This window comes from Pipistrellus hanaki (assembly GCF_964339955.1).
Source record: "Pipistrellus hanaki genome assembly, chromosome: 16".
NCBI classification, from domain to species: Eukaryota; Metazoa; Chordata; class Mammalia; order Chiroptera; family Vespertilionidae; genus Pipistrellus; species Pipistrellus hanaki.
The window spans coordinates 2,409,511-2,433,956 of NC_140518.1; the positions used below are offsets into that span (position 1 = coordinate 2,409,511).

Sequence of the window (24,446 nt, forward strand, 5' to 3'; positions counted from 1 at the left end):
AGCCTCTGAGAGTGCCTGCCTCTCCTTCCACACTGCGCCGGCCTCGTGTGGAAAGCCGTGGCCCAAGGACTCCAGGAGCGGGAACGGGGACAGACGGGGCTAGTTCAAGAGCAAAGCGCCAGGGCGGTCCTGTTCGCGGACCAGATCCTCAGCCTGAGCCAGGCAGCAGGGCCTCAGAGCCACCGGTGTGTCCCCCACCGGAACCCGACAGGGGGAAGACTTCCTGTCCCAAAGAAGAGCCCAGCTGTTGGAGACCTGGGCCCAGACAGTGCAGCTCGGGAGGACACCCCGAGGCTTACAGTCTGCAGGACGGAGAGGGCTGCTGAGACCCCAAAGGCCCAGGGAGCTGGGAGCAGCCGAGGCCCTGTCACACACGGGCGCACGAACGCTACTAGGAACAGTGTCTGCGTCCGTCATCCATGGACCTGGAGGGAGGGCTTGGCCACCTGCCTGCCGGGCCACGCGCGGCGGCGGGGTCGCCGATCTCTTTGCCCCGGCTCTTCCAGACGGCCGCCTGCAAAGACCCTTCGTCTGGCGCGTCCCCCAGCCTCGCGCATTCGGGGATTTCCACAGTGAGGGCGGTTGCTTCTAGCTCTAGGCTGAGAAAGATGAGGAGCCACTGCAAAGCTTTGACTATCCCAATCTGACAGACTTCAAAAATTTTTTATTGAAATATATTTCACATACCATGCACTCTACCCATTTCAAGTGTTTGTGTATTTGTTTAATTATTACATACAGAATTCTACAACCACCACAATCCATTTGGGAACAGTCTTCTTTCCCCGCAAAGAAACCTCTGCCCTTTTAGCCGTAAATCTCCCATCTCTACCCTCACTCTCAGCCGGAGGCAACCACTACTTTCTGTCTCTATAGAATTGCCTATTCTGGACATTGCATATCAATGGACCTATGCAATATACAGCCTCCTGTGGGGCTTCTTCCAGTTAGCAAATTTTATTTTATTTTATTTTTATTTATTTTACTTTTTTTTCCAGTTAGCATATTTTAAAGACTCATCCGAGCCCACCCACAGACGCCCTCCGACAAGTGGCCGCCTCCAGAGCGCCGGGACGGGGAGCGGAGTCCGCCGCTATCCCATCAGCCTCCGCCCGGCAGGGCCGCTCTCTCTCGCCGCGCTCGCCACGCCTCCTCCGTCCCATCGTGCTTCGCGGCACCGGGGCAAGATGGCTGCTGAGAAACAGGTACCTGGCGGCGGCGGCGGGGGCAGCGGCGGCAGCGGCGGCGGACGCGGTGCCGGAGGAGAAGAAAACAAGGAAAACGAGCGGCCTTCGGCCGGATCGAAGGCAAACAAAGAGTTCGGGGACAGCCTGAGCTTGGAGAGTATCCTAGCGCGGCCGGGCCCCACTCGGGGTGACTACGTGTCCCTCGGCGGGCCGTCGGGGCTCGGGCTGTGGAAATCACAGCTTGGCGCTCTGGAGGCGAAGGCAGCGCTTGTGGCCGTTTTGAATCGCAGCTCTCCAGCCCCGCCTGCGAAGCTTTCTTAACAGATCGGTGGGCATCTTATGTCCTGGGTTCAGAGGCGCGGGAGGAGGTGATTTCCAGTGCACATCGCGTGTGACCACCAGTGAGAGCTGATGACACTAGCTGGTGGCTTTTTTGAAATGAAGGCACAGGTGGAGGACCTGTAGCTGAGCTTCTGAAATAACACATTTCGCTTGACACCTCAATAGAGTTAAGTTTTCAGCGGGTTGGGGTTTTTGAACTGGTGGTGTAATGCCACATGGATGTTAGGACGCCTTGATTGTACCGCGGACCGTACACCGCCTTGTCCCTTTTGAGTTATGAAAATCCTCCTTTTAATGGTTAGTATTGAAAAATACACCCGCAGGGAAGCATTGAGGAGACTGGGGAAAGGAAACTGAAGTGGTAGATCAGGTCACTGGACTTTCTGAAGGTTGGTACATGATCTTAAAGTATCTTAAGATTCTTAAAAGGGAGGGTTTAGGCAGGGCTTGCTCTTTTAAATTGAAAACGTCGGTATCTTTATGCAAACGGCGGCCTGGTTTGGTTGGCATGTGCTCATCACAGGCGCCTGCGGCATCACAGCTGTTGAGGAAAGTTGGATCTGGCAGGTGCAGGCGCTTCTGCAAAGGGAGGAGGGACACACGTGGTTGATAGCCGGAACCTGCCTGGAGGAGAACGATACTGGGCCCAGGTGTCAGTCCGCGGGAACCGGCCCCCTCACAGCCAGCATTGAGAATCCAGCAGCCTTGTTTAAGCGGTTGGTTTCAGTAATCCTCAATGGCCTCCTGTTTTAGTGTGAGGCAGAGATGGTTAAGGCAATCCGCTCTTCTATGCACTCGCCCTGTCCTAGGGTAAGCTAGCTATTGAAAATGGTTTCACTAGTTAAAGTGCTAATAGGTATTTCAGGACTGTCTTATATGCTGTGCTTGGATACACATATAGACTGATGGGGACGTGTTGTGACTTATTGGGGTTCTTGCCATTGTAAGCGTTTCCTTAATCGTGGCTTTAGTTCTCCAGATCATTAAGGAGTCCCAGCAGCAGCACGGCTTGCGGCATGGAGACTTTCAGAGGTACCGGTGAGTATCGCGTGCAACTCACTGTGGAATTTTCAGCTTAGTTTGCCTCTGTTAATACCCTACTTTGTGCTATCAGAACGTCTACCTAGAAAGTCTAGCTCTGAACTTATATTGGATCCTCAAAAGAGACTTAATTTTCAAATGTGAAGTTTTATAATGAATAAAAAGAGCCAATCTTTTTATCGATTTTGCCTCAATATTGCAGATACATGGGAGGCTTCTGCTGAAATTTTTTTTAACTTAGTCATATGGTGTAGTGTTGGTTAAATGCAAATCTTTACAGTATTTTAAAATATATTTTATTGATTTTTTACAGAGAGAAAGGGAGGGAGATAGAGAGCTAGAAACATCGATGAGAGAGAAACATCGACCAGCTGCCTCCTGCACACCCCCTACTGGGGATATGCCCACAACCAATGTACATGCCCTTGACCGGAATCGAACCTGGGACCTTTCAGTCCGCAGACCGACGCTCCACCACTGAGCCAAACCGGCTTCGGCAAATCTTTACAGTATTTTAAACATAGAAGGGGGATTTCCGGCATTATGATTTATTGGGAAACTTTTATGACAGCCTGTACGTTGAAAAACATTTAATATGAGTCTAAAAAATACAATAAATGCCTAATGTGTAATAGAGTTCAGTACTTTGAAAGCAGAAATATCAACTTTTCCTGTATTGTAGATATAGGCTTTGGCTACCTGGTTTTAAAAGTGCTGCTGAAGCACTCTAATCTCAGCTCCTAAGGAATCGGCTTTAAGGTGAAGGTCAGCAGGCTGGGCAGAGGGAGCCAGGTGGGAGTGGCAGGACCAGAGGTTGGCGGGCCCTGGAGGCTAAACTCCTTCAGGTGCTCATCTAGGGGTGGGGGAAGCCACTGAAAAGTTAAAACCCTTTTCACTCCGCTGTCCCCTCTCAGAGGACATCGGAATTCTAGCATATCACTCGGATGTCCCCTCTCAGGGGACATTGCAGTTTATTAGTGATTACGGGGAATTGAGTTTCCGCCGCAAAGTAGCGTCGAGTAGCTGGTAGCCAATGTCCAGAATGGTTCGGAGTGCAAAGGGTTAAACAGCAGCTTTTTATCACTTGATTTGTTTGTAAATATTGAGAAAATGTCCAAAAACAAATGTAGGGTTGATGTTATAATGAACTCATCACACGTTTATTACAGTGATCAACTTTCCGCTCTGTTCCAATTTGTGTGTTTTTTCTAGTTAATGATTTTATTCAATATTGCGTTTTTAAAAAGAATATGTATTTATTGTAGAGAGGGTAAGGGAGAGGGATATATAGAGAGAAACATCGATGAGAGAGAAACATTGATCGGCTGCCTCCTGCAAACCCCCTACTAGGGATCAAACCGGAATCCAGGCATGTGCCTTGACTGGGAATCAAAACTGGTTACCTCTTGGTTCATAGATCGATGCTCAACCACTGAGCCAATATTGGCCAGGCCAATATTGCATTTTAATTGGCTTTTTGGTGGTAAAAATATACATAACATAAAATTGACATCAGTGTGTACCTTTTAGTCGTTTTTATGTCTTTAAATACATAAATATATTGTATATGTGTGTCCACAAAATAGTGTTTTTGGTTTTCTAGTTCTTTTCTATGCACTTTTTCATAAGCTTGCTCATATTGTATATACAAATGTGTGTCCTGCTTTTTGGCTGAAAATTATATTTTATGTATTTCTCCCTGCCTATAAAAATGTTCTACACACATGATTCTTATGAGTTGCACTATTAACCAGTGTTATTATATGTATACAATGATTTATTTACCTTTTCCTTGGAGTTGGTTATGTATACGATAGCCAGTTTTTTAGGTTTAAAATTTTTGTTCCCATGAATCTGTTTCCATGAAACCTTGTTGATGATTTCTTTTATTATTATTATTATTATTATTATTATTATTATTTCTTGAATATAGAATAGTATAGAAATAGACTGTTGGTTCAGGAAGTATGAACATTTTTAAGGATCGTGATAAATGTATCCAAATTGCCAGAAAATTTTTAGCAATTTATATTTCTCCCCATAAAGTATGAGTGTTCCATTTGATTTTTATGTAAAAGGATAAGTGATAATTAAAGCAAAAATTATGAATCGAGGGAGAAGATCTAGTTTTTAGATTCAGCCATACTGTTATTTTTCTTTTTAACAATCTGTACCCTGGACTAAGATACTACAGTAGCATTTAAATATTATTCTGTATTGTAAATTATGCGCTATGTTATTTGATTCAGGGTTGGTAAAATTTTATATTTTTTTACACTAATTTAGTCAAAATACTTTTACTGAGCACCTATATGGTAGGCACTGTGCTTAGAAATTTGAAAATTAAATCATCTTTGCACTCAAGGAGTTCATATTAGTGAGACAGGCATCCTGCCCTTTCTTTCAAAACCCATCAGCCCACTCCCGTGAAGTGTCAGCAAGAAGAGGATGATTACTCGTGAACTTGACATTCAGTTTGCTATTTGCCTCCTTTTCTTGGTTACCATTTTATCTGCATGATCCTCCCAACTAGAGGACGGGTTCTTTGATAACGTGTCCTCTGTCTCGCTCTGTTTTCCGTGATGCCAGTCAGACTGCCCGGCTTGTTTTACTTCAGTGAGTGTTTGCAAGACGGTGCGTGGTGCCTGTAGTAACCATACGTAGAACATGTTAAACCTTCGAGCTGGCCTTATTACAGAATTCACTGTGGAATGTCCTGTCAGGTGGTCCGAGTGATGGTTGTTTGTGGTTTCTCACAGGGGCTACTGTTCCCGTAGACAAAGGCGTCTGCGGAAAACTCTCAACTTCAAGATGGGGAACAGGCACAAGTTCACGGGGAAAAAGGTGACGGAAGAGCTTCTGACTGATAGCAGGTACTTTTTACAGCGTGCCAGACATTTTGCCAAACTCTTTCATTGTCTCATGTGATTTGTAAAAGATATATTTATTCATTTCAGAGAGGAAGGGAGAGGGAGAGAAAGAAAGAAACATCAATGATGAGGGAGAACCATTGATCGGCTGCCTCCTGTATAGGACTGAGCCCACAACATGGGCATGTGCCCTGACCAGAATCGAACCTGGGACCCTTCAATCTGCAGGCCAACGCTCTTCCACGGAGCCAAACCAGTGGGCTCATGTGATTTGTTAGCAGCTCTGTGGAGTGGGCGCTTTACTATTGCTGTGTTACAGTAAGGTTCAAGAACTTGTTCAAAAGCTGTGGTGGAATGCAGTGTCCGAGTCGGGGATGAAAATCTAACAGTGCCGGGACAGGCTTCTGGAGCGAGATGTCAGCGTCTGGAAGTGCTTGTTCAGTCAGGAGATGTAGGTGGAACCAGCCGTGTGCAGGCTGCTACGGATGAGTCCTGTGTTCAGGCTGCGTGCACCAGGCTTCATGTTTCTGAGGAGGAACCTGCCAGGCACAGGCGCTGAAGGCCGCTTGTCAGTTCCTCCAACTGCAGCCTGTGGGCCAGATTGGCCCTCCTGCCACCTGTCCGTATAAATAAAGTTTTATTGGAACACAGCCACACCATTTGCGCAGCATTGCTTCCAGCTGCTTAGTGTACCATAACAGTAATTGTGACAGACCATATGGTCTACGGAGTCTAAAATATTGGGCCCTTGACAAGAGAAGTTCAATGTAGTGCCTCCTAATGCTTAGGTTTCTAACGGGGTTGGGAAAAGAGAGGTGTGGGTTCAAAGGTGAGGTCAGAGTGTGTGGTTGGACAGTCTATTTGCTAAAATTTGGGAGGGGTCAGTCTAGGTTTGCCTTTGAGGTGGGAGCAGGCTTTTCAGAGAGATGTATCTGGTGTTGGTTAGAAACCTGAGGTATCCCTGGCTGGTTTGGCTCAGTGGATAGAGCGTCGGCCTGTGGACTGAAGGGTCCCAGGTTGGATTCTGGTCAAGGGCACGTGCCTGGGTTGCAGGCTCGATCCCCAGTAGGGGGCGTGCAGGAGGCAGCCCATCAGTGATTTTCATCATTGATGTTTTTATCTCTCCTCTATTCCACCCTGAAATCAATAAAAATACATTTAGAAAAAAAAACCAAAAAAACACAAACAAACCCGAGGAGGCGCCTGAGTCAGGGAGCCTCAGCCCAGATGCCAGTTTGAGTCGGGGCCGCTGTGGGAAGAGCAGTCAGGAGAGCCGGGGAGAGGAGGAAGTTGCGAGGCCGCGGGCTGTGCCTCGGAGAACGCCTGAGCCTGCTCCGGGCCCTTCCGTCAGCTCGCTCCCGTCTCCGGCTTAGGTATCTGCTGCTGGTGCTGATGGACGCGGAGAGAGCCTGGAGCTACGCCATGCAGCTCAAACAGGAAGCCAACACTGAGCCCCGAAAACGCTTCCACTTGCTGTCCCGCCTGCGCAAAGCCGTCAAACACGCGGAGGAACTGGAGCGCTTGTGTGAGAGCAACCGCGTGGACGCCAAGACCAAGTTAGAGGCTCAGGTTAGTGTCTTCACGGCGGCCTTGCTTATGGTGCAGGTGGGAGGGCGACGCCAAAACTGCAGGTACACAGGCAGAGCTCCTGGGCATGCACTGCGTCAGGAGAGGGAAAGCTGGGTTTGGTTTTTCAAGGTGAAGTGGGTATCTCTCTTTTTAACCCTCACCTGAGGACATGTTTATTGATCTTAGAGAGAGAGGTGGGGTGGGGGCGGAGAAGCGTGAAAGCGTTGGGCTGCTTCCCATATGCATCCTGACGGGATCAAACTGCAGCTGGGCACTCGCCCTGACGGGGAGCCAACCTGCAGCTCCAACCAACCCAGCCCCCAGCCAGGGCGGCATCTCTCATTTTGAGCTCTTGGTTTTTAATAATTAGCTCTCACTTTTAAAGGAAGCTCGTGTTTCTTTTCATATGTAGATGGAAGCTTTACATCTTCTATTTGGAAGAGTTCACAAAATCATAATTTTTTTAAATGCATTTTAAAAAATATATATTTTATTGATTTTTTTACAGAGAGGAAGGGAGAGGAATAGAGAGTTAGAAACATCGATGAGAGAGAAACATCGATCACCTGCCTCCTTCACAACTAGGGTTGTGTCTGCAACCAAGGTACATGCCCTTGACTGGAATTGAACCTGGGACCCTTCAGTCGGCAAGCTGACGCTCTATCCACTGAGCCAAACCAGTCAGGGCTTAAATGCGTTTTTTTAAATGAGATGGATATTGCAAGTTTACATTCACCTTTTGATACTTATGTTATAGCCCAGAAGCTGGTTTTAAGTAAAATGAAGACAACCTATTTCCTCTATTTTGAAGTTCTCTCCCGGGAAGTAAATGAATCATAAATTACCTGTGGATCACATTTGCTTAGTGAGAAGTTTTCTTTTAAAGTCAGCCTGAATATCTATGTTCTGGAAACCCAAGTTGGAGGACATAGAGGAGGTGGAACTACCGTGTTTCCCCGAAAATAAGACCTAGCGCAACTTTGGGAGAAAAAATTAATATAAGACACTGTCTTATTTTCGGGGAAACAGGGTAGTACCTGGTCTTGGTTGAAGCCGTTTCTCTTTCCCTGCCGCCCCAGGCCTACACGGCGTACCTCGCAGGAATGCTGCGGTTTGAGCATCAGGAATGGAAAGCGGCCATTGAGGCTTTTAACAAATGCAAGTAAGTCCTCCGCTCCCGGCTCCAGCCTGTGCCACTCTAGGTCGTCCCGTGCCTTCAAGCTGCAGATCAGGTGGTGGTTGTTTCTGTGCTAGTCAGTCCGGTTTGTTTTTCTTCCCTTTAGAGATGTTACTCTCTCTCATCCTCATGTCCTGCCAGCTCTGGCAGCTGGTAGGAGGGCCTGAGTGCCGTGTCTTGTTTTTAGCCAGCATGGTCCTTGTGAGCTCATTTTCTTAAAACGAGGCTCACCCGGTGCTGCTTCCCCGCAGGACCATCTACGAGAAGCTCGCCAGCGCTTTCACCGAGGAGCAGGCCGTGCTGTACAACCAGCGCGTGGAGGAGATCTCGCCCAACATCCGCTACTGCGCCTACAACATCGGTGAGGGCCGCGGCGAGCCCGGGGGTGGGGTCCGGCTCCGGAAAGCAGGACTGTCGGTCAGCTCTCAGGAGCGCAGAAGGCAGGGCCTTGCTTGGCTTCCGCCCTGCCGTCTGCTGTGCCCCCCGGGCTCCGGGGAGCACTGGAGTCACTGCCTGCGCTTGCGGGAGCGCTCCTTCCCGGTGGAGCTGAGCCTCGTGGTTTCGGAGAGAACAGACCAGTCCCTTGACCATTTTCCTCTCGTTCGCAGGGGACCAGTCAGCTATCAGTGAACTCATGCAGATGAGACTGAGGTCTGGGGGCACCGAGGGTCTCCTGGCTGAGAAATTGGAGGTAATCTAGTATGTATGTTCTTTGTGAAAAGCCTTTGGTTTTTTTGTTTTTTGTTTTTTTAAATATATTTTTATTGATTTTTTACAGAGAGGAAGAGAGGGATAGAGAGTTAGAAACGTCGATGAGAGAGAATCATCGACCAGCTGCCTCTTGCACACCCTCTACTGGGGATGTGCCCGCAACCAAGGCACATGTCCTTGACCAGAATCGAATCCGGGACCCTTCAGTCCGCAGGCCGACGCTCTATCCACTGAGCCAAACCGGTTTCGACAAAAGTCTTTGGTTTTAAAAAGTCCAGAAAAAAGTAATCTATAATCCCATCACCCAATATAATTGCTATTAATATTGCATATTTCTATATATTTTTTAGCAAAAACCTTTTCATCTAGTATTTTTAAGTATTCAAGTTCTTTGCCATGTTACACTTACTTTCTAAGCAATATAGGCTCATAGGCGAAGTGGGAAATAAAGATGGGAGCACAGGATCACATGTGTTGCCACACAGAGACCTCTGTGTGTGTAGGGGAAAAGGCATATATTTAAAAACGGGATCTCAGCCAAAACCGGTTTGGCTCAGTGGATAGAGCGTCGGCTTGGGGACTGAAGGATCCCAGGTTCGATTCCGGTCAAGGGCATGTACCTTGGTTGGGGGCATATCCCCAGTAGGGGGTGTGCAAGAGGCAGCTGATCGATGACTCTCTCTCATCGATGTTTCTAACTCTCTATCTCTCTCCCTTCCTCTCTGTACAAAAATCAATAAAATATATTAAAAAAATAAAAATAAAAATAAAAACAGGATCTCAGTGTGCAGTTCAGTAACATTCTATTAAAATATGTCCCATGTGGTTTCCCTCAGTAAGTACATCTCTACGTCATCATCTTTTGATGGCCACCCAGTACTCCTTTAGGTCTGGTTTATTTGACCATTTCTTCACTGTTACTAAGTGCTAAATAGTAGTACCGTGAATATCTATGGCCCCAGTTTTTGTTAATTTAAAAAATATATATATATTTTATTGATTTTTTACAGAGAGGAAGGGAGAGAGATAGTTAGAAACATCGATGAGAGAGAGTCATCGATCAGCTGCCTCTTGCACACCCCCCACTGGGGATATGCCCGCAGCCAAGGCACATGCCCCTGACTGGAATTGAACCCGGGACCCCTCAGTCTGTAGGCCGACGCTCTATCCACTGAGCCAAACTGGTTTCAGCTGGTACATACTCCTAACTTTCCTTCGGACAAATTTCTAAAAGTGTAATTAAATATTTTGGAAGCTTTTGATACACACTGATAAATATTTTAAGTTTCTATTAATTGACATTCCTGCTGTGGTGTATGATAGATGTGCTTTTCTCCTACACCCTCTCAGCACTCAGTGACGGTCCTTCTAACCTTCTGTGGTGTCTTTAAAATTTGAGTTTCTCTGAGCCAAGACATTATGCCCAGGAGGAATTCAAATACAAATTTGTGTGTACTCTCTATGTTAGCTATGGAAAGAGACACATAGTAGTTTCTGTTTATTTCACCGTGGCCGCTCACATCCGTCAGTTAAAGCTATAACTTCCCGATGCTGCTTTCTAGGCATTGATCACTCAGACTCGAGCCAAACAGGCGGCCACCATGAGCGAAGTGGAATGGAGAGGGAGGACGGTCCCCGTCAAGATCGACAAAGTGCGGATCTTTTTACTGGGACTGGCTGACAACGAGGCGGCCATTGCTCAGGTAAGGAGGCAGTACCATCCTCTCTGTGTTTCTGAAGAGGGGTGTGTGTGTGTGTGTGTTTAAAATCACAAAACAAAAACCTTAATGCTGTTGCATATTTGATAACGGTCTCAAGATGCACTCTGTTGAATAAAATTATTTTAAAAGCTAAGATATTAAGTTTACAGAGGAGATACTATGTGTAAAGGGCAAAGAATTGATGGGACAGTCATCGGCCCACACCTGGGAGCCGTGGAGAGCTGGCCCAGGTGGGGGTGCTTGGGGCCAGCAGGTGGAGCAGCTGCTTCGCTGTCTGTTTCCTTCTCCGACCTCTTACCGGCCGCCCGCCGGAGGGCCGGCCTGCTGGCCGGGCTTTCTAAGGAGAGCCTGCTGAACCGGAGAATCTGGTTGGATGTGCGGTCTGTGTAATTCTCATGCAGAGCTGCTTGCTGACATAGTGTGGCCTGTTTGTGGGTGTAAACAACCAAGTGAGTTTCAGAAAATGAGATCCGGGGGCTCTCGGTTTGTGCAAGCGATCAGCACTTTTTAGACCTCCTCCTCCTCCTCCTCCTCCTCCTCCTCTTCCTCTTCCTCCTCCTCCTCCTCCTCCTCCTCCTCCGTGTGCAGCGAAGAGCACCTTAAAGGAGAACAGCCGGGCCCTCGGCACACCGCCACCTCCACAGCGCCTGGGCTTCTCTCCGGAGACGCCGCAGCAGCGGGGACCCTCACTCACTGCGTGAAACACAGGCTTGGCTAGTCCTGATGAGTTCCCGTCTTTCCAGTGACTGTTCCAAAGGAGCCTCTTTGGTTTGAGGGCGGCTTTCAGGATGGAGTTCCTTTGTGCCTCTGTGCTAGGTGTTTCCTTTATCTGCTTAAAGGACAGACTAGGACATGCTAGGAAGTTTACTGTGTCCCCTGAACAGGAGACTGAGAAACTCTGGAGAGCATTTCGTTGCACTGGAGTGTGGCAGCCTGTCTCCTGGACGAGGGCTCTGGCAGCAGCAGCCGCTTAACTATGTGATCGGGTTAATGGCTGTGATTTAAGGGACACTTGCTGGGAGAAAGGAACTGCCGTTGGTGAGGGCCAGGCAGGAGTTCCGGCCGGAATGGGGGGGAGGGGGCCCGGGGCAGATTCCATGGGGGCGCCTAGGACTGGGCACAGACACGTATCAGATAAAGGACAAGAAAAGCTGACATTGCCAAAGCCGGTTTGGCTCAGTGATAGAGCGTTGGTCTGCGGACTGAAAGGTCCCAGGTTCGATTCCGGTCAAGGGCATGTACATTGGTTGCGGGCACATCCCTAGTAGGGGGTGTGCAAGAGGCAGCGGGTTGATGTTTCTCTCTCAAATATATTTTATTGACTTTTTTTTTTTTTTAATGTTTATTGATTTTTTACAGAGAGGAAGGGAGAGAGAGAGAGAGAGCTAGAAACGTCCATGAGAGAGAAACATCGACCTGCTGCCTCTTGCACACCCCCCACTGGGGATGTGCCCGCAACCAATGTACATGCCCCTGACCGGAATCGAACCTGGGACCTTTCAGTCCGCAGACCGACGCTCTACCACTGAGCCAAACCGGTTTCGGCAATAAAATATATTTTAAAAAAGAAAGAAAAGCTGACGTTTATGAAGGCTGGGGAGGCTCCACTTGGCCCGGCCTGGAGTGGAACAACCCCCTGGCAAAGGGACCGTCCGTGCCGCCGGTCAGGGGGCAGCAGTCTCCCCCGTGGAGACTTTATCTCTCTCTCGCTTTACACGTGGCGAGAGGGTAACACCTGTGGTCGGGGAGCTCTTTGGCCTTATTTGTTCACAATTCAGCTGCGGCTCACTAGGCCAGTGAGGACGCCTCACACCTGGGGATGGGCTCTTCGGCCCACGTCTCCGACCTGCCCGCTCTGGGTTGGCATGCTCCGGAGCGGCTGCAGAGAGCCGGTCCCCGTCACGGCCGCTCGGGAGGCTCCATGGCCTCGGCCCTGAAACCGAGCGACCGGAGCGGGGGAAGGAGTAACTCGGAGACGGACATGGGGCTGAGAGACGAGCTGGGAATGAATCCGCTGCCAAACTCCCGTTGCAAAACCCTGAGTGCAGCCACTCTTACATCTCTGTGTGGTTAATGCTGTCTCGCCTCCTAGCTCCCTGCTACTTAGTCCCCGTCCCGTGTGGCCGCCGCCGGCCCCGGGCAGCTGTGAGCAGCGCTGGGGAGGGGCCGGTTAACAGCTGCAGGTGCTGCTTCTTAGCTGGTTAATGCTCCAGTGTTTGTGTGGGAAGGAGACCCTTTATTCTTCTCTTTTAAAAATACCTTTTTCGGGGAGGTTGTACCCCTTGACCAGACACCACAGTTTTTTTGGAGTCAGTGCTGGGTGAGGTGCCCATCCCTGGCTCTCCCGTGGGTGTGGTGGGAATGTGGTCAGACCTGCCTTGTTTGTCTCTTAGTCACACCACCACCTTCCAGCAATTTCTGTCAGTGAGTGAAAACAGTGTTTTCAGGGCGGGGGCGGGGTGTCACTGGTTCAGGACACACAGCAGCCGGTTCTGCTCTGTATGGGGAGCCGTGAGCCTGAGCGGTGACCTCAGGCCACACCCGGGACGTGCGAAGTGGGTCTGGAATGTGTGCGGGGCGGGGAGGGACCCGCCTGGGCCTGCGGGCGCTGTGGGCCGGCGGACCCGGGACAGGTCCGGCCCTCCTTCCTGCGGGAGGGGGCGTGCCGGGAGCCCTGGTGGCCCAGCGCAGGCTGGGGGGCTGCTGTGGGTTCTGAGGCGCCGCCCGCCCGCCCTCCGTGCCGTCTTCCTGTCCGTGTCCTTCGGGGATGGGGCCTCCCGGTAGGCTCATGGGTAAAAGTGAAACGTGAGCCATGGAAGCTTCCTGGCGGAGGCCAGAGCGTGGTCTCTGAGTGACTGCCCGCTGCCCGGCGCCCGCCCTCCCGCGGGCCCCCTCATGGAGCCCCTCCTGACAGTCCGGGTTTCGCTTGCTCAGCGCCTGATGCAGTGTCCTCCTCCCCGGCGGTGAAGGGGTTCAGCAGCGTTTCCTCTCCTTACGGACCCTCCCTGCGGGAGGGCGGATCCCGTGGAGCCGGTAAAGCGGTTTCCCTCTGACTCCACTCCCATGTCCCGGCCGCGAACCCTGCTCGGAGGGAGGGGGCGGGAATCGCCGGGTGGCAGTATCGGCCGGGGCGGCGCACCTGCCGGGAGGGGCTCTGGCTGAGCGGTGCTGCCAGGCCGCTCACACACCTGACGCCCCCGAAACTGCTGCCCGGCCACCGGCCTGCCCTGGGGGCCGCAGTGCGATCCCACGGCTCCACAGGCCCGTCCCCGAGGCGCCGACCGGGCTGTGTGACTGTTCCTCAGCCCGTGGCACACAGCGGCCGCGGGCACGTGGCTGATGGAAGTGGCTGGAAGCTTCAGGCGCTCAGAGGTCACGGGCTACGCCTGCGTGCGGACGCCGGTACCGGTACCGAGCGTTGTCATGGTGACAGCGCCATGGACGGCTGCTCCGGGTCTCGGAGTTGCTGGTGGCCGGCCGGCCTTACAGATTTAAAGAAGGCCTGTCCCCGATTGGCCCCTCATCAGGGAGCAGCGGGAGTCAATGACTTATAAATAGAAAGGGTGTTTGGTCTGCGTGGGCAGTCCCAGGGCAGTTTTCCCACCCTGAGAACTGGGAACACCTGAGCGCTCTTCGGAGAAAGGTTTTCTTTAAGCCTCCAGCCCCCTCCCCGGGGGCAGTGCTGGGTTCCTGGGCGTCTGAGAGGTGGTGGCTCTCATTTCTGTGGGAATCAAACATGAGAATGGCATGTTGGTGTGTTCGTGGCGCAGTGGGTCTGCAGTAACAGTCACCGCCTTTCTGCCGCCGCCCCCCCTGCTTGGCAGGATTCTCGGGGCAGTAGTGTGGGGTGGCTGGTGTTCACCGGTTAATGAGTCACTTTCCCTCCCCTTTCCGGCCGGCGAGCGGCAGGTGACACTGTGCGGACTGTCACGGGGCAGCCCGAGGCCCTCCAGAGCCTGCGGGTGTCCGAGGCGGCACCTGGTGCTGGGGGGCCTGTGGGTGCCGATCGGTACGGTTATTCACGTGCTCGGACTCAGCGCCGTCCAGTGTCCGCACGTCTGCTGGGTTACTGGAGGGATAGCCCTGCTGGCCCCCGGGGGTGCAAGGCCGATTGTTCTGGAAGGAAAAGGGAAAGCAGCCTCTGGCAGCTTCGGGAGAAGCAGCAGCGCCAGGTCTGGCCACGAGGCCCCTCCAGGGAGGCCGGAGCAGGCCCTGAGGGGGCGGGAGTGCCGAGTTCTGGTGGAAACGGACGGTGTCAGCGGTTGGACAGGCCTTTTCAGTGTCACTTTGGTACTGAATTCCTGTCCCACCTGCAGCGTGAACACGGCCCCAGGAAGGGCTCCGTGTGCAGCGCTGTCTGTGGAGCCCTCGTTATTGGGGTGCGATGGGGATAGAGCGCCGGGCCTCACTCAGGGTCCGCACCTCCTTGTCTGTCCAGGCGGAGAGCGAGGAGACCAAGGAGCGGCTGTTTGAGTCCATGCTCAGCGAGTGTCGGGACGCCATCCAGGCCGTTCGGGAGGAGCTGAAGCCGGACCAGGTGGGCCATCGGCTGAGGCGGGCTCCTGCTCTGGGCTGGGCCTCCTCCTCGGGGCCATTCCTAGGTGGGGTCCTGGACGGTGCCTGGAGGCTCAGCCACTGCTGTTTGGGGCGCTTGGCTAACAAGCGGCAGAAGCCTCTGGGCTCCGTCAGGTGAGGAGTTCCCTCTCCTGCTTCCGTGGTTCCCTCTGTCCCGCGGGGCCTGGTCTCATCCCTCTCCCCGGGGCCTCTCTGGCGCTCCTTCAGCAGCCACGGGCTCACTTGCACCGGGAACCTCACGGCACTGTGCCTCTCTGCCCTGTCACCAAGCCCCGCTCCCCTGTCGCTCTCTGCCGCTCGTCCATCCTCTGTCTCTTGTTGGGGCCAGTGACCCCTCGGGCTGGAGCAGGGGTCCCCGGTGTACGCCTGTGCCCGCCCATGGTCACCCCGAGCACTTACCTCGGATGTGTGTGTCTGTAAGTTACATGCCTCGTTAGTCAGCTGGTCTGTAATACATAAAATGCATTTAAAAAGTTTTTAAATTAGGTTAAAAAGAGAAGATCTAGTTTTCTCCTTAGAGCCACGCTCTGAGGGTGTGTGCAGCGCACGTGAGAGCCGAGGCCCGACAGGCCCACTGCGACCCGCGGGTCCAGCCCCTTTCCCACCCCCAGCTGTGCTGCTGCCCTCGTGCCCTCCGCCTCCCGCTGTCTGCTCACCGTCGTCTTCACATCCCACACAGGCCTTCCCCCTGCTCCTTCCCCTCCTCCACGCACTCCTCCTTCCGCTCCCTCCTCACACCCACACCAGCCGGCTTCCAGGGCCAGACCACAGCTCCCTCCGAGACGCCTGCTGCTCCGTCCTCCCCACAAACACCTCCTCTTCCAGTACCTACATGTCCACAGTTAATCAGGAATTGCCATTCAACATTTGGTGTATCGTTTTATAGCTACCCTTTTGATTTCCTTAAGATTGTAAGCATCTTAAAAGCAGCAGTGTATTTCCTTCAGCATATGTCTCAGTGCCTGGGGATAAAACGTTCAGTAAATATTTGTCAGGCTGCAGCCACCTGTCTCTGTTCCCAGGAAGCTGCTTTTGCACGTGACCCTTCCCTTCCTCCACTAACAGGCACATACAGCCAAAACAGGTGTTGTTAGTGGATAGAGCGTCGGCCTGCGGACTGAAGGGTCCCGGGTTCGATTCCGGTCAAGGGCACATACATTGGTTGCGGGCACATCCCCAGTGGGAGTGTGCAGGAGGCAGCTGATCGATGTTTCTCTCTCATCAATATTTCTAGCTCTCTATCCCTCTCCCTTCCTCTCTGTGAGAAATCAATAAAATGTATTTAAAAACAAAAACAAAACAGGCACAGCCCCAGCCTCCATCACTCACTGGAGCTCACAGCAGAGAGGCCACCTCCCGGCCAGGGATACGGCGATAGCAGGCCCTGGCGCCCGTGCCACCGCAGCACCACACATGGCGCTTCGGCGGCAGCACTGATGGTCCCAGCGGCTCCGGAGCTGGACGCCTGCCTGGGCTCCTGGAAGCCCGGGGACCTCGGGGAGAACCACTGCATTCCTCGGCTCACGGTGCCTTCCTGCCTCCTCAGGCTCCTCTCTGACCTCTGCCTCCGCCTCACTGTGTCACAGCTCTCCTCCTCCCGCTTACAAGGGCCTGATTGCATTGGCCCCGGGTATTCCAGGCCAATCCAAAGGCTTATCCTCACCCCCTCTTCAGGCCTCTCGCCGTGGGGGAGGGCAGCTGCTCAGGTTCCGGGTGGGGATGGACATCTTTGGGTTATCATTCGGCAGCCACAGAGGCAGGCGCTGACACCACAAGGGTCCAACTTGGGCCGAAGGCCCAGACCTGGCCGGCGCCGTGGGTGTGGGCTGGCTGTCCTCCCTTACGGCGGTGGGTCCGGCTCGGAGCTGCGGACAGAAGCCTCGCTGGCGTTACTCTGAATTCTCCCCTCTCCCTCACGTCCAGTTTCCAGGCGCCCGTGGCCACTGAGTGACCTTTCTGGAACATGCCAGTAGCTGTGAGGCTGGAGGGGCCTCCAGGGGCGCTGGACCACCTGGGGCGGGCCGGAGCCGGGGAGGTCGGTGTGACCTGTGCTCCTCTTCCGCAGAAGCAGCGGGAGTTCGCCCTGGACGGGGAGTCGGGGAAGGTCTCCAACCTCCAGTACCTGCACAGGTGAGGCGTGACGCTGCGTGCAAGTGCGGTGAGCACAGCGTGGGCACGGGAGTGTGCGGCTGTGCATTCCCTCCCCTCCCCTCCGACTCCCGGTGGCTCTCACTTCTGCTCTCAGGGCCTTTCTGAGGACTGTTTGTGTTCTCGGAGTGTTGTTTTTAAAAGTCAGCGTCTCATTCTAACTTTGTGGTCGGGAAGTCTTCCTCTGTCTCTCGGGGATTAATCATCGCGATTTTAGGCTTTCTGCTCCCTGCAAAGCCTGGTTCTTCTAAGCTGCTCGTTTTCCTGTTGGTTCGGACCTCTCTGTCTGGTGGAGTGACTGTCGGCTTCGCGCTCGGTGGAGCGGGTGGTTGTCTGGCGGCAGCTGCTCGGCTCCTCAGCTCTGGCTTCCCTGCGGCCTCTGGCTCTGCCTGCTCGTGGCCCCCTCCAGGCTCGCAGGGTCTTGGGCAGTCGGGTCCCCACAGCACCCCTGGCTGCTGTGCTCTGGAGGCTTGGAGGCCAGTCAGCACTCAGACTGCCGTCCTTGGGTCCTGGTTCGTTACGGAGTCCCTGTCCCCGGCCCAGGCCTCTGTGTCCTCTCCCAGGCGCCTCCCGTCTTCCTCCAGAGGCGATGGGAACCCGGAGCTGGGCGCTTCCTTACGGGCTTCTCCGTGGTCACCTGCGGCCCAGATGCCAGACAGCCTCCCGGGGGTTCCGGCACAGCAGGCAGGCGCCGGGCACAGCCTCCGGGACGTGCCGCCCGCACAGCCATCCGGAGCGGCACCCCCACAGGGGAGCCGTCACGGGGCGTGCCTCCCTGTGGAGCAGGCAGGTCACACTCGCGGTGGCGGGCTGCATGCCTCGTTGGCCATGCCTGCTGGAGTGTGAGTGTGGGCCCGGCGTGCTCCGGTCCTGGGCCCGGGGCCAGGCGTGCTCCCCGTGTCTTCGTAAGGACCCCCTCCGGGGCTGGTGGCTCTGCGCTCCTAAAAGAAGAAACAGCCTGTAACTCCGACTGAAATAAATCCTGGCCGGCGGCCCCGGGCTGGCCCCTGCGTATCTGCCCTGAGCAGCGGCCGGCGTGGCGGGCTTGAGGCCAGGCTGAACGGCTCTGGACACACCCTCCCCCCACGCTCCCCTGGGTCAGCCCCGACCTGAGGTTCCTCTCAGAGCGTCAGGGCCTGAGCGTGACCTGAGCCGACGTGTGCTCCCTTCCAGCTACCTGACGTACATCAAGCTGTCCACGGCCATCAAGCGCAACGAGAACATGGCGAAGGGGCTGCAGCGGGCCCTGCTGCAGCCGCAGCCAGAGGACGACAGCAAGCGCTCGGCCCGGCCGCAGGACCTGATCCGGCTCTACGACATCATCCTGCAGGTGCCTGGGGCCGGGCACCGCGTGACTCCGCTCCCACAGGGAGGGTGGTGACACAGCCGCTGTTGGTCCTGGTAAAAGCCAGAGAGGTCTTGTCCTTCTTGTCCCTTCAGTGACTGGGACATACATTTATTTATGTATGTATTTTATTACTGTTTTTTTAAATTGATTTCAAGAGAGGAAGGGGGTATATATAGAGAGGAACGTCAGTGTGAGAGAAAAACACATATCAGCTGCCTCCTGCTGTGCCCCCGCCGGGAATGGAACCCGCCACCTCTTGGTGTCCGGGACAAACGCTCCAACCAGCCGAGCACCCGGCCAGGCCTGTGACCCTGATGCTCAGCCTGTTGATGTGCAGAGAGACCAGGGAGCACAAGGCTTAGCTCAGCCCTTGACCTGCGTGTGAGCCTCTCACGTGCTGTGGCGCGTCCTGAGACCAAGGCCACACGGGGCGCTTGCCAGGGAGCAGCTGGTGAGACAGTCACAGGCACAGACAGAGCGGCCGCTCCGGAAGGAAGGCGCCGAGCGGCCGCCCCTCTGGCCGGGCTGCTCCGGGCGGCGCTCGGGCCGGTCTGCACTGAGTCCGAAAGGGCAGTAGGCCCTCGGGGCGGACGCGGGAGGTGGCCCAGATGCGGCTGCTGCAGTTATCGGACTCAGGCTTGCCCGGATCGAAGCCCAGGCTTTCATGTCCCTGGTCGGTCTGCTCTGGTCGCAGCCACCACTTCATGAGGTTTCTTTGTGCATCTCGTGCAGAATCTGGTGGAGCTGCTCCAGCTCCCTGGCTTGGAGGACGACAGAGCCTTCCAGAAAGAGATCGGCCTCCGGACCCTGGTGTACAAGGCCTACAGGTGAGGACGGGCGGCCCCTGTCCGGGAGACTGGGCGCTGGCTGCGGGGAGCCTGCCCCCCTCAGAGGCCGGCGGCCAGCGGGTTCGAGCCAAGTCTCAGGGGCCCGGGTCCTTGTTTGCTCTTGGGTGGGTCGGGGCAGCCAGAGAGCCCGCATGTTAACCCTCCTCTCCCTCCTCCCCTTCCTCTCCCTCCTCCCCCCCTCCCCCCCTCCCCCTCCATCCATGGACAAGGGACGGTGCTGGGAAAGGGTCAGCCAGCAGAGCCTGAGCTGAAGCTGAGAGAAGGCTGGCTGCTCGCTTTTCTAAATGACTCGTTATTTGAACTTGGATGCGGGCTGTGTAGCAAGAGGGGTCTGGACAAAATGGCCGCCTGGAGCCCTTTTCTGGCCCTCACACCCCCACACTCTGACTCCTCAGGGTGCCCCTCCTGGCCCCTGGGACCCTTCTGTCCTGTCAGGCTGGCAGCCTCAGGCTCTGCTCCGGGTAGACTGGTTCCCGTCGGAAGGGGGTTTGGATTTGGTTTTGAAACAGATGAGCAGAGATGAGGGGTGTGACCCGGAGTGGGCGGTGCTGGCTGGGTTCACATTGGGCCCTCCTGGCCCCTCCGATTGAGGGGAGGATGCAGGTGAGCCCCGCAGACCGGGACAGTGAGAGCGCGGGGTCTCCCAGGCAGTGATCCTGAGGTTTAGAAACCTGTTTCCAAATTTAACACTTAGCCCTGCCGGGCCGCTCAGTGGTTAGAGCCCCGTCCTGATAGGCCACGGTTGTGGGTTTGATCTGTCAGGGCACATACAAGAATCAACTGCCCATGAATGTGTAAGTAAATGCAACAACCAACCGATGTTTCTGTTCCTTTCCCTCCCCCTCCCTCTCCCTGTCCCTTGAGAAAATTTACGGTTAGCCTAAACGCCAGGAGCGCCTGCCCTCGGCAGCTGCGCTCCAGCGGCCCCGCCGCTCCCTCCGCAGGTGCTTCTTCATCGCGCAGTCCTACGTGCTGGTGAAGAAGTGGAGCGAGGCCCTCGTGCTGTACGACCGCGTCCTGAAGTACGCGGACGAGGTGAGCGCCGGCGCTGGTGCCTTCCGGAGCAGCCTGAAGGTGGGTCCCGGGCGCCGCCCGGTCAGCGGGGGCGGCCTGAGGAGGCCCAGGTCCCGGGAAGGGAGGCCATTCCTCCGGAGGAGATACCTCCGAGCCGGCGGCACGCTGGCATTGCCAGGAAAGGTCTTTAAGAAACATGGATGTCCGGATTCCCATCCCTCTCCGGCCCCACACACGGCAGGACTTACCTTGATTTGCGGCCTTCGGGGGAAAGAATGGGTGTCTGGGTTGCACCCCAGAGGTTCTGACTCTTGCAGGCGGGGTCTGGGCTGAGCGGTGGGTTTTTAGTGACGGTCACAGGCGGCCAAGCGGAGGACACGGGGCCGGCAGCGGCGGCGGGGCTGCTGGCAGTGCGGACGCGCCCGCCTCTGCGCGGCCCGCAGCCGGCGGTGCCGTCAGAGCGAGCGGCGGTCTGGGGTGGGTGCTGTGGTTTCCCGCCGCCGTGAGGAGCTGGCTGCCGGAGCTCGGACTCCGATGAGCAGGTTCCTGAAGCACCAGCGGCCCGAGGAGCCGTGTGTGTGTGAGCAGAGACCGTGAGAACGGCCAGCGGAGGTTTATAACAGAAGCTCCGGTCTCACGCCGAGCCTGGCTGTGCGCTCAGAACCGCCCTCGGCGAGGGGCTGCGGTTAAACGGGCTCCTGCCGTCAGGGAGCCTGGCACTGGTCACCTCCCGGACGGCGGGGGGAGCCGTCTGCGGTGCGGAGGGGCGGGCCCCGGAGCACGGGGCCCTGGGGGCCGGACAGTGCGGGCGGAGGAGGGTGAGTGGCAGCAGTGTCATGTGCGGTGGCGTCCAGACGTGAGGCGACCAGGACAGTGGCTTGTCCCAGGAGAGAAGCGTTTCACAAACGCCGTCCTCCCTGACGTGCCGGGGTGTGGGAGGGTCTGGAATAGAAGGCCAGGGGTCCCGTGTGGGGGCTGAGAGCACTGCCCAGTGAGAGCCGAGGCAGGAGGGGGGCCTGTGCCCAAGCCGATGGCCGGGTGGGTCCCCGCGTCCAGTCTTCCCTATGAAACGGCACGGTGCCTTTGTGTGTAATTAACTTATTAATGCTGCCGTTAGTCTCATTATTCCACGCATTGTTACGTGCCATGGCTCAGCTCCCGGTCAGAACCGGCTGGTGTGTCTCCATAGAAGTGCTCACAGTCTGATCCTGGAAAGACCGGCGGCGGCGCCCGCTCAGGGGTTTGGTGCTCGGCCGCCCGCTCCTGAGTCTGCGGTTTCTGATTCGTTGCAGGACCTGCCGGACGTGCAGGAGCTCATCACGCAGGTGAGGTCGGAGAAGTGCTCCCTGCAGGCGGCGGCCATCCTGGGTGAGCCTCCCCAGCCCTCCCGCGCTCCTCCTCTCCCCCCCTGCTCTGAGGGTGGACGGGTGGTCCTGGTTAACCTGTGCGGGTCTCATTTTCCCACCATCGCCTCGGGGACCGTCGTACGTCCCTCCGCCCAGCCGCGTCTCCGTACAGGGCGGGCTCCTCGGCAGTGGGCCCGGGAGGGGGAGGGCTCCCGCGCCCACAGGTTGGCGGCCTCTGCACACGTGCGAGAGGCGTCCTCTGTGAGCATTTGCCGAGCCCCGTCCTTACTGACTCCCTGACCTTTCAGACGCGAGCGACTCCCAGCAGCCGGAGACCGCCTCCCAGGTCAAGGACAACAAGGTGAGCCTGGCGGGCTCCTGGGAGCGTGTGCTCCGTGGTGGAGGGACCCTAACCCTAAGGGCTACCCTGCTCTCCCTTCACTCGGGAACCCCGAAGCTGCCTGTATGAGGCGGGCCACCCCGATGGCCCAGCTCAGCACAGGGACTGGGGTGCCAGGAGCACCCCACTGGGAGGCCCGTGTGTACCCCAGTCCCAGCCGGCCCCTCTGGCCTCAGCTGTTAAATGGAGCACAGATTCGTGGGACCAAGTGAGGTCGCACCTACAGGCCCTGAAGTGGGCGCTCCACCAGGTGGGCCCCCTGCCGGGCTGTGGCTCACCCCATCCCTCCCTGCGGCTTGCCTTCCAGCCCCTGGTGGAACGGTTTGAGACATTCTGCCTGGACCCCTCCCTCGTCACCAAGCAAGCCAACCTGGTGCACTTCCCGCCCGGCTTCCAGCCCATCCCCTGCAAGCCCCTCTTCTTCGACCTGGCCCTCAACCACGTGGCCTTCCCGCCCCTGGACGACAAGCTGGAGCAGAAGGCCAAGAGCGGCCTCACCGGCTACATCAAGGGCATCTTCGGGTTCCGGAGCTAACCCGCCTCCGGGGTGGCGAAGCCCGCGGGCTCCGGGGGGTGGACGCCGGTCCGCGCTGGCCCGGGGCGGGAGTGCAGCCCCCAGCGTCCCGTGTCCTGTCTGTGCCCTCACACCCCTACCACGTGCGGGAGGGCAGGCACCGTGGGCTCCGGTGGGTACGTGCGGGGCCCTCTGCCCGGCTCCTGGGGGCAGCGTGTTCGGGGACGGGGTGCAGCGTGCGTCCCCCTCAGTGCCGCGGGTTAGAGACGAGCTCCCCGCTGCGGGCACCCAGGACCCCCTGAGCAGCGTGTCCATGACGGACGCACTGGCTCCGCCTCCCAAGTTACCGTGGCCTCACCCCTCACCTCCACGTGGAAGCTGTTTCAGAACAAGCAGAGAGCTCTATTTTTAGAAGAAATGTGTTGCACTCAAATGACGAAAGCAAATCTTATATTAAAAGGCAAAGGCGCTGGAGACTGCCGTTTTTTCCCGTGCCCTCCCTCTCCGGGCCCGGGGGCCCTGCGCCTGGCCCGCTGTGTCAGGTGACCCTGATCCGGGCGGGCGGGCGTGTCTGCTGAGATGTGTCCCCTTCTGCAGCTCCCGGCTGTCATTGTAGCTGCCACTACAGGTTAACCAGTTTCTCTCGTACCCGTTATGTTGTCCTCAGTCATTATTTCTGTCATCACATTGCTGTAAGACACAAAGCAGTGAGGAAGCTAGGAGGAAGGGATCTAAGCCTGAGGCGGACCTGAACCTCAGTCCCTGTGGAAGCGGGCACATCCCAGAGGGGGCGGGATGCGGCCGAGGTGGCCGGGCCCAGGCGCTGACGAGCGTGGCAGAGGCAGAGGCGGCTGATGGCCGCAGGACTGCGAGCGTTCTCGCGGACGGACTCCGCCTGGCGGTGGCCTCGCCTCCTGGGAACTGCGGAGGCCGGGCCGCTCGTCAGGACTGCAGACCGAGGTGCTCACACGTGGTCCCAACTCCCCAGGATTTGCTTTGGGTCAAGGAGAATTTTTTTTTTTTTTGTAATTGAAGTTTCATGGTCTCTGCCACACAGTTTAGGGGAATCCTCCCTCCGGAAATATAAACAGTGATCGTAGGTTGTGGTCTTGGTTTTTGGTCCTGAAACTCAGGGCTTATGGAGCTGAGGGAAGCTGGGAATTTCATCCCTCCTCGCCTCCCTCCTCCCCAGGGGTGTGGTCCCGGGCCCGCGTCCCCCTCGCCGCCGTGAACGGACTGGTCACAGCCACAGGCCGTGCTCCACCGCCAGGAGCCCGCGGGCGGGCGGGCCGGCCTGGGCGGCACCCGCGGCACTGCGGGTGGGCCGGGCTGGAGGAGCCGTCCTCTCCGGCAACAGAGTCCCCGTGTCTGCTCCGGCCTTCCAGGCCTCCACTGCAGAGGCCGGCACCGGTCCTGGCCGCAGCTCTCCGGAGCCTCTTCTGTCTCGGGGCCACACCAGGAAGTCCTCCCTCCCCGCCGGCTGCTCTGACCAGCACGGCTGTCGGCAGCGATGCCGGGAAAGACCTATTGGGTGTTACAGGATGTATTTGCATGGGGACAGCTGGCAGGGCCTGGGTCGCTGGTGAGCTCACACGTCCTTGGTGCAGGCTCCACGGATACTGGACAGGCTGAGTG

General features: G+C 56.0%; 1 protein-coding gene across 1 annotated transcript; it reads left to right on the top strand.

The window, feature by feature from the left end:
* Positions 1 to 1,150: 1,150 nt before the first annotated feature.
* On the top strand, positions 1,151 to 23,285 carry SRP68 (signal recognition particle 68). Its single transcript, XM_084861972.1, has 16 exons — positions 1,151 to 1,344; positions 2,501 to 2,567; positions 5,330 to 5,443; positions 6,814 to 7,009; positions 8,089 to 8,171; positions 8,438 to 8,547; positions 8,795 to 8,877; positions 10,460 to 10,600; positions 15,057 to 15,155; positions 17,259 to 17,323; positions 18,515 to 18,671; positions 19,422 to 19,516; positions 20,482 to 20,611; positions 21,844 to 21,919; positions 22,206 to 22,258; positions 22,605 to 23,285. Exons 1-16 carry the CDS (start codon positions 1,188 to 1,190, stop codon positions 22,830 to 22,832), a joined length of 1,854 nt encoding a protein of 617 aa, XP_084718098.1. The 5' UTR covers positions 1,151 to 1,187; the 3' UTR covers positions 22,833 to 23,285.
* Positions 23,286 to 24,446: the final 1,161 nt, after the last annotated feature.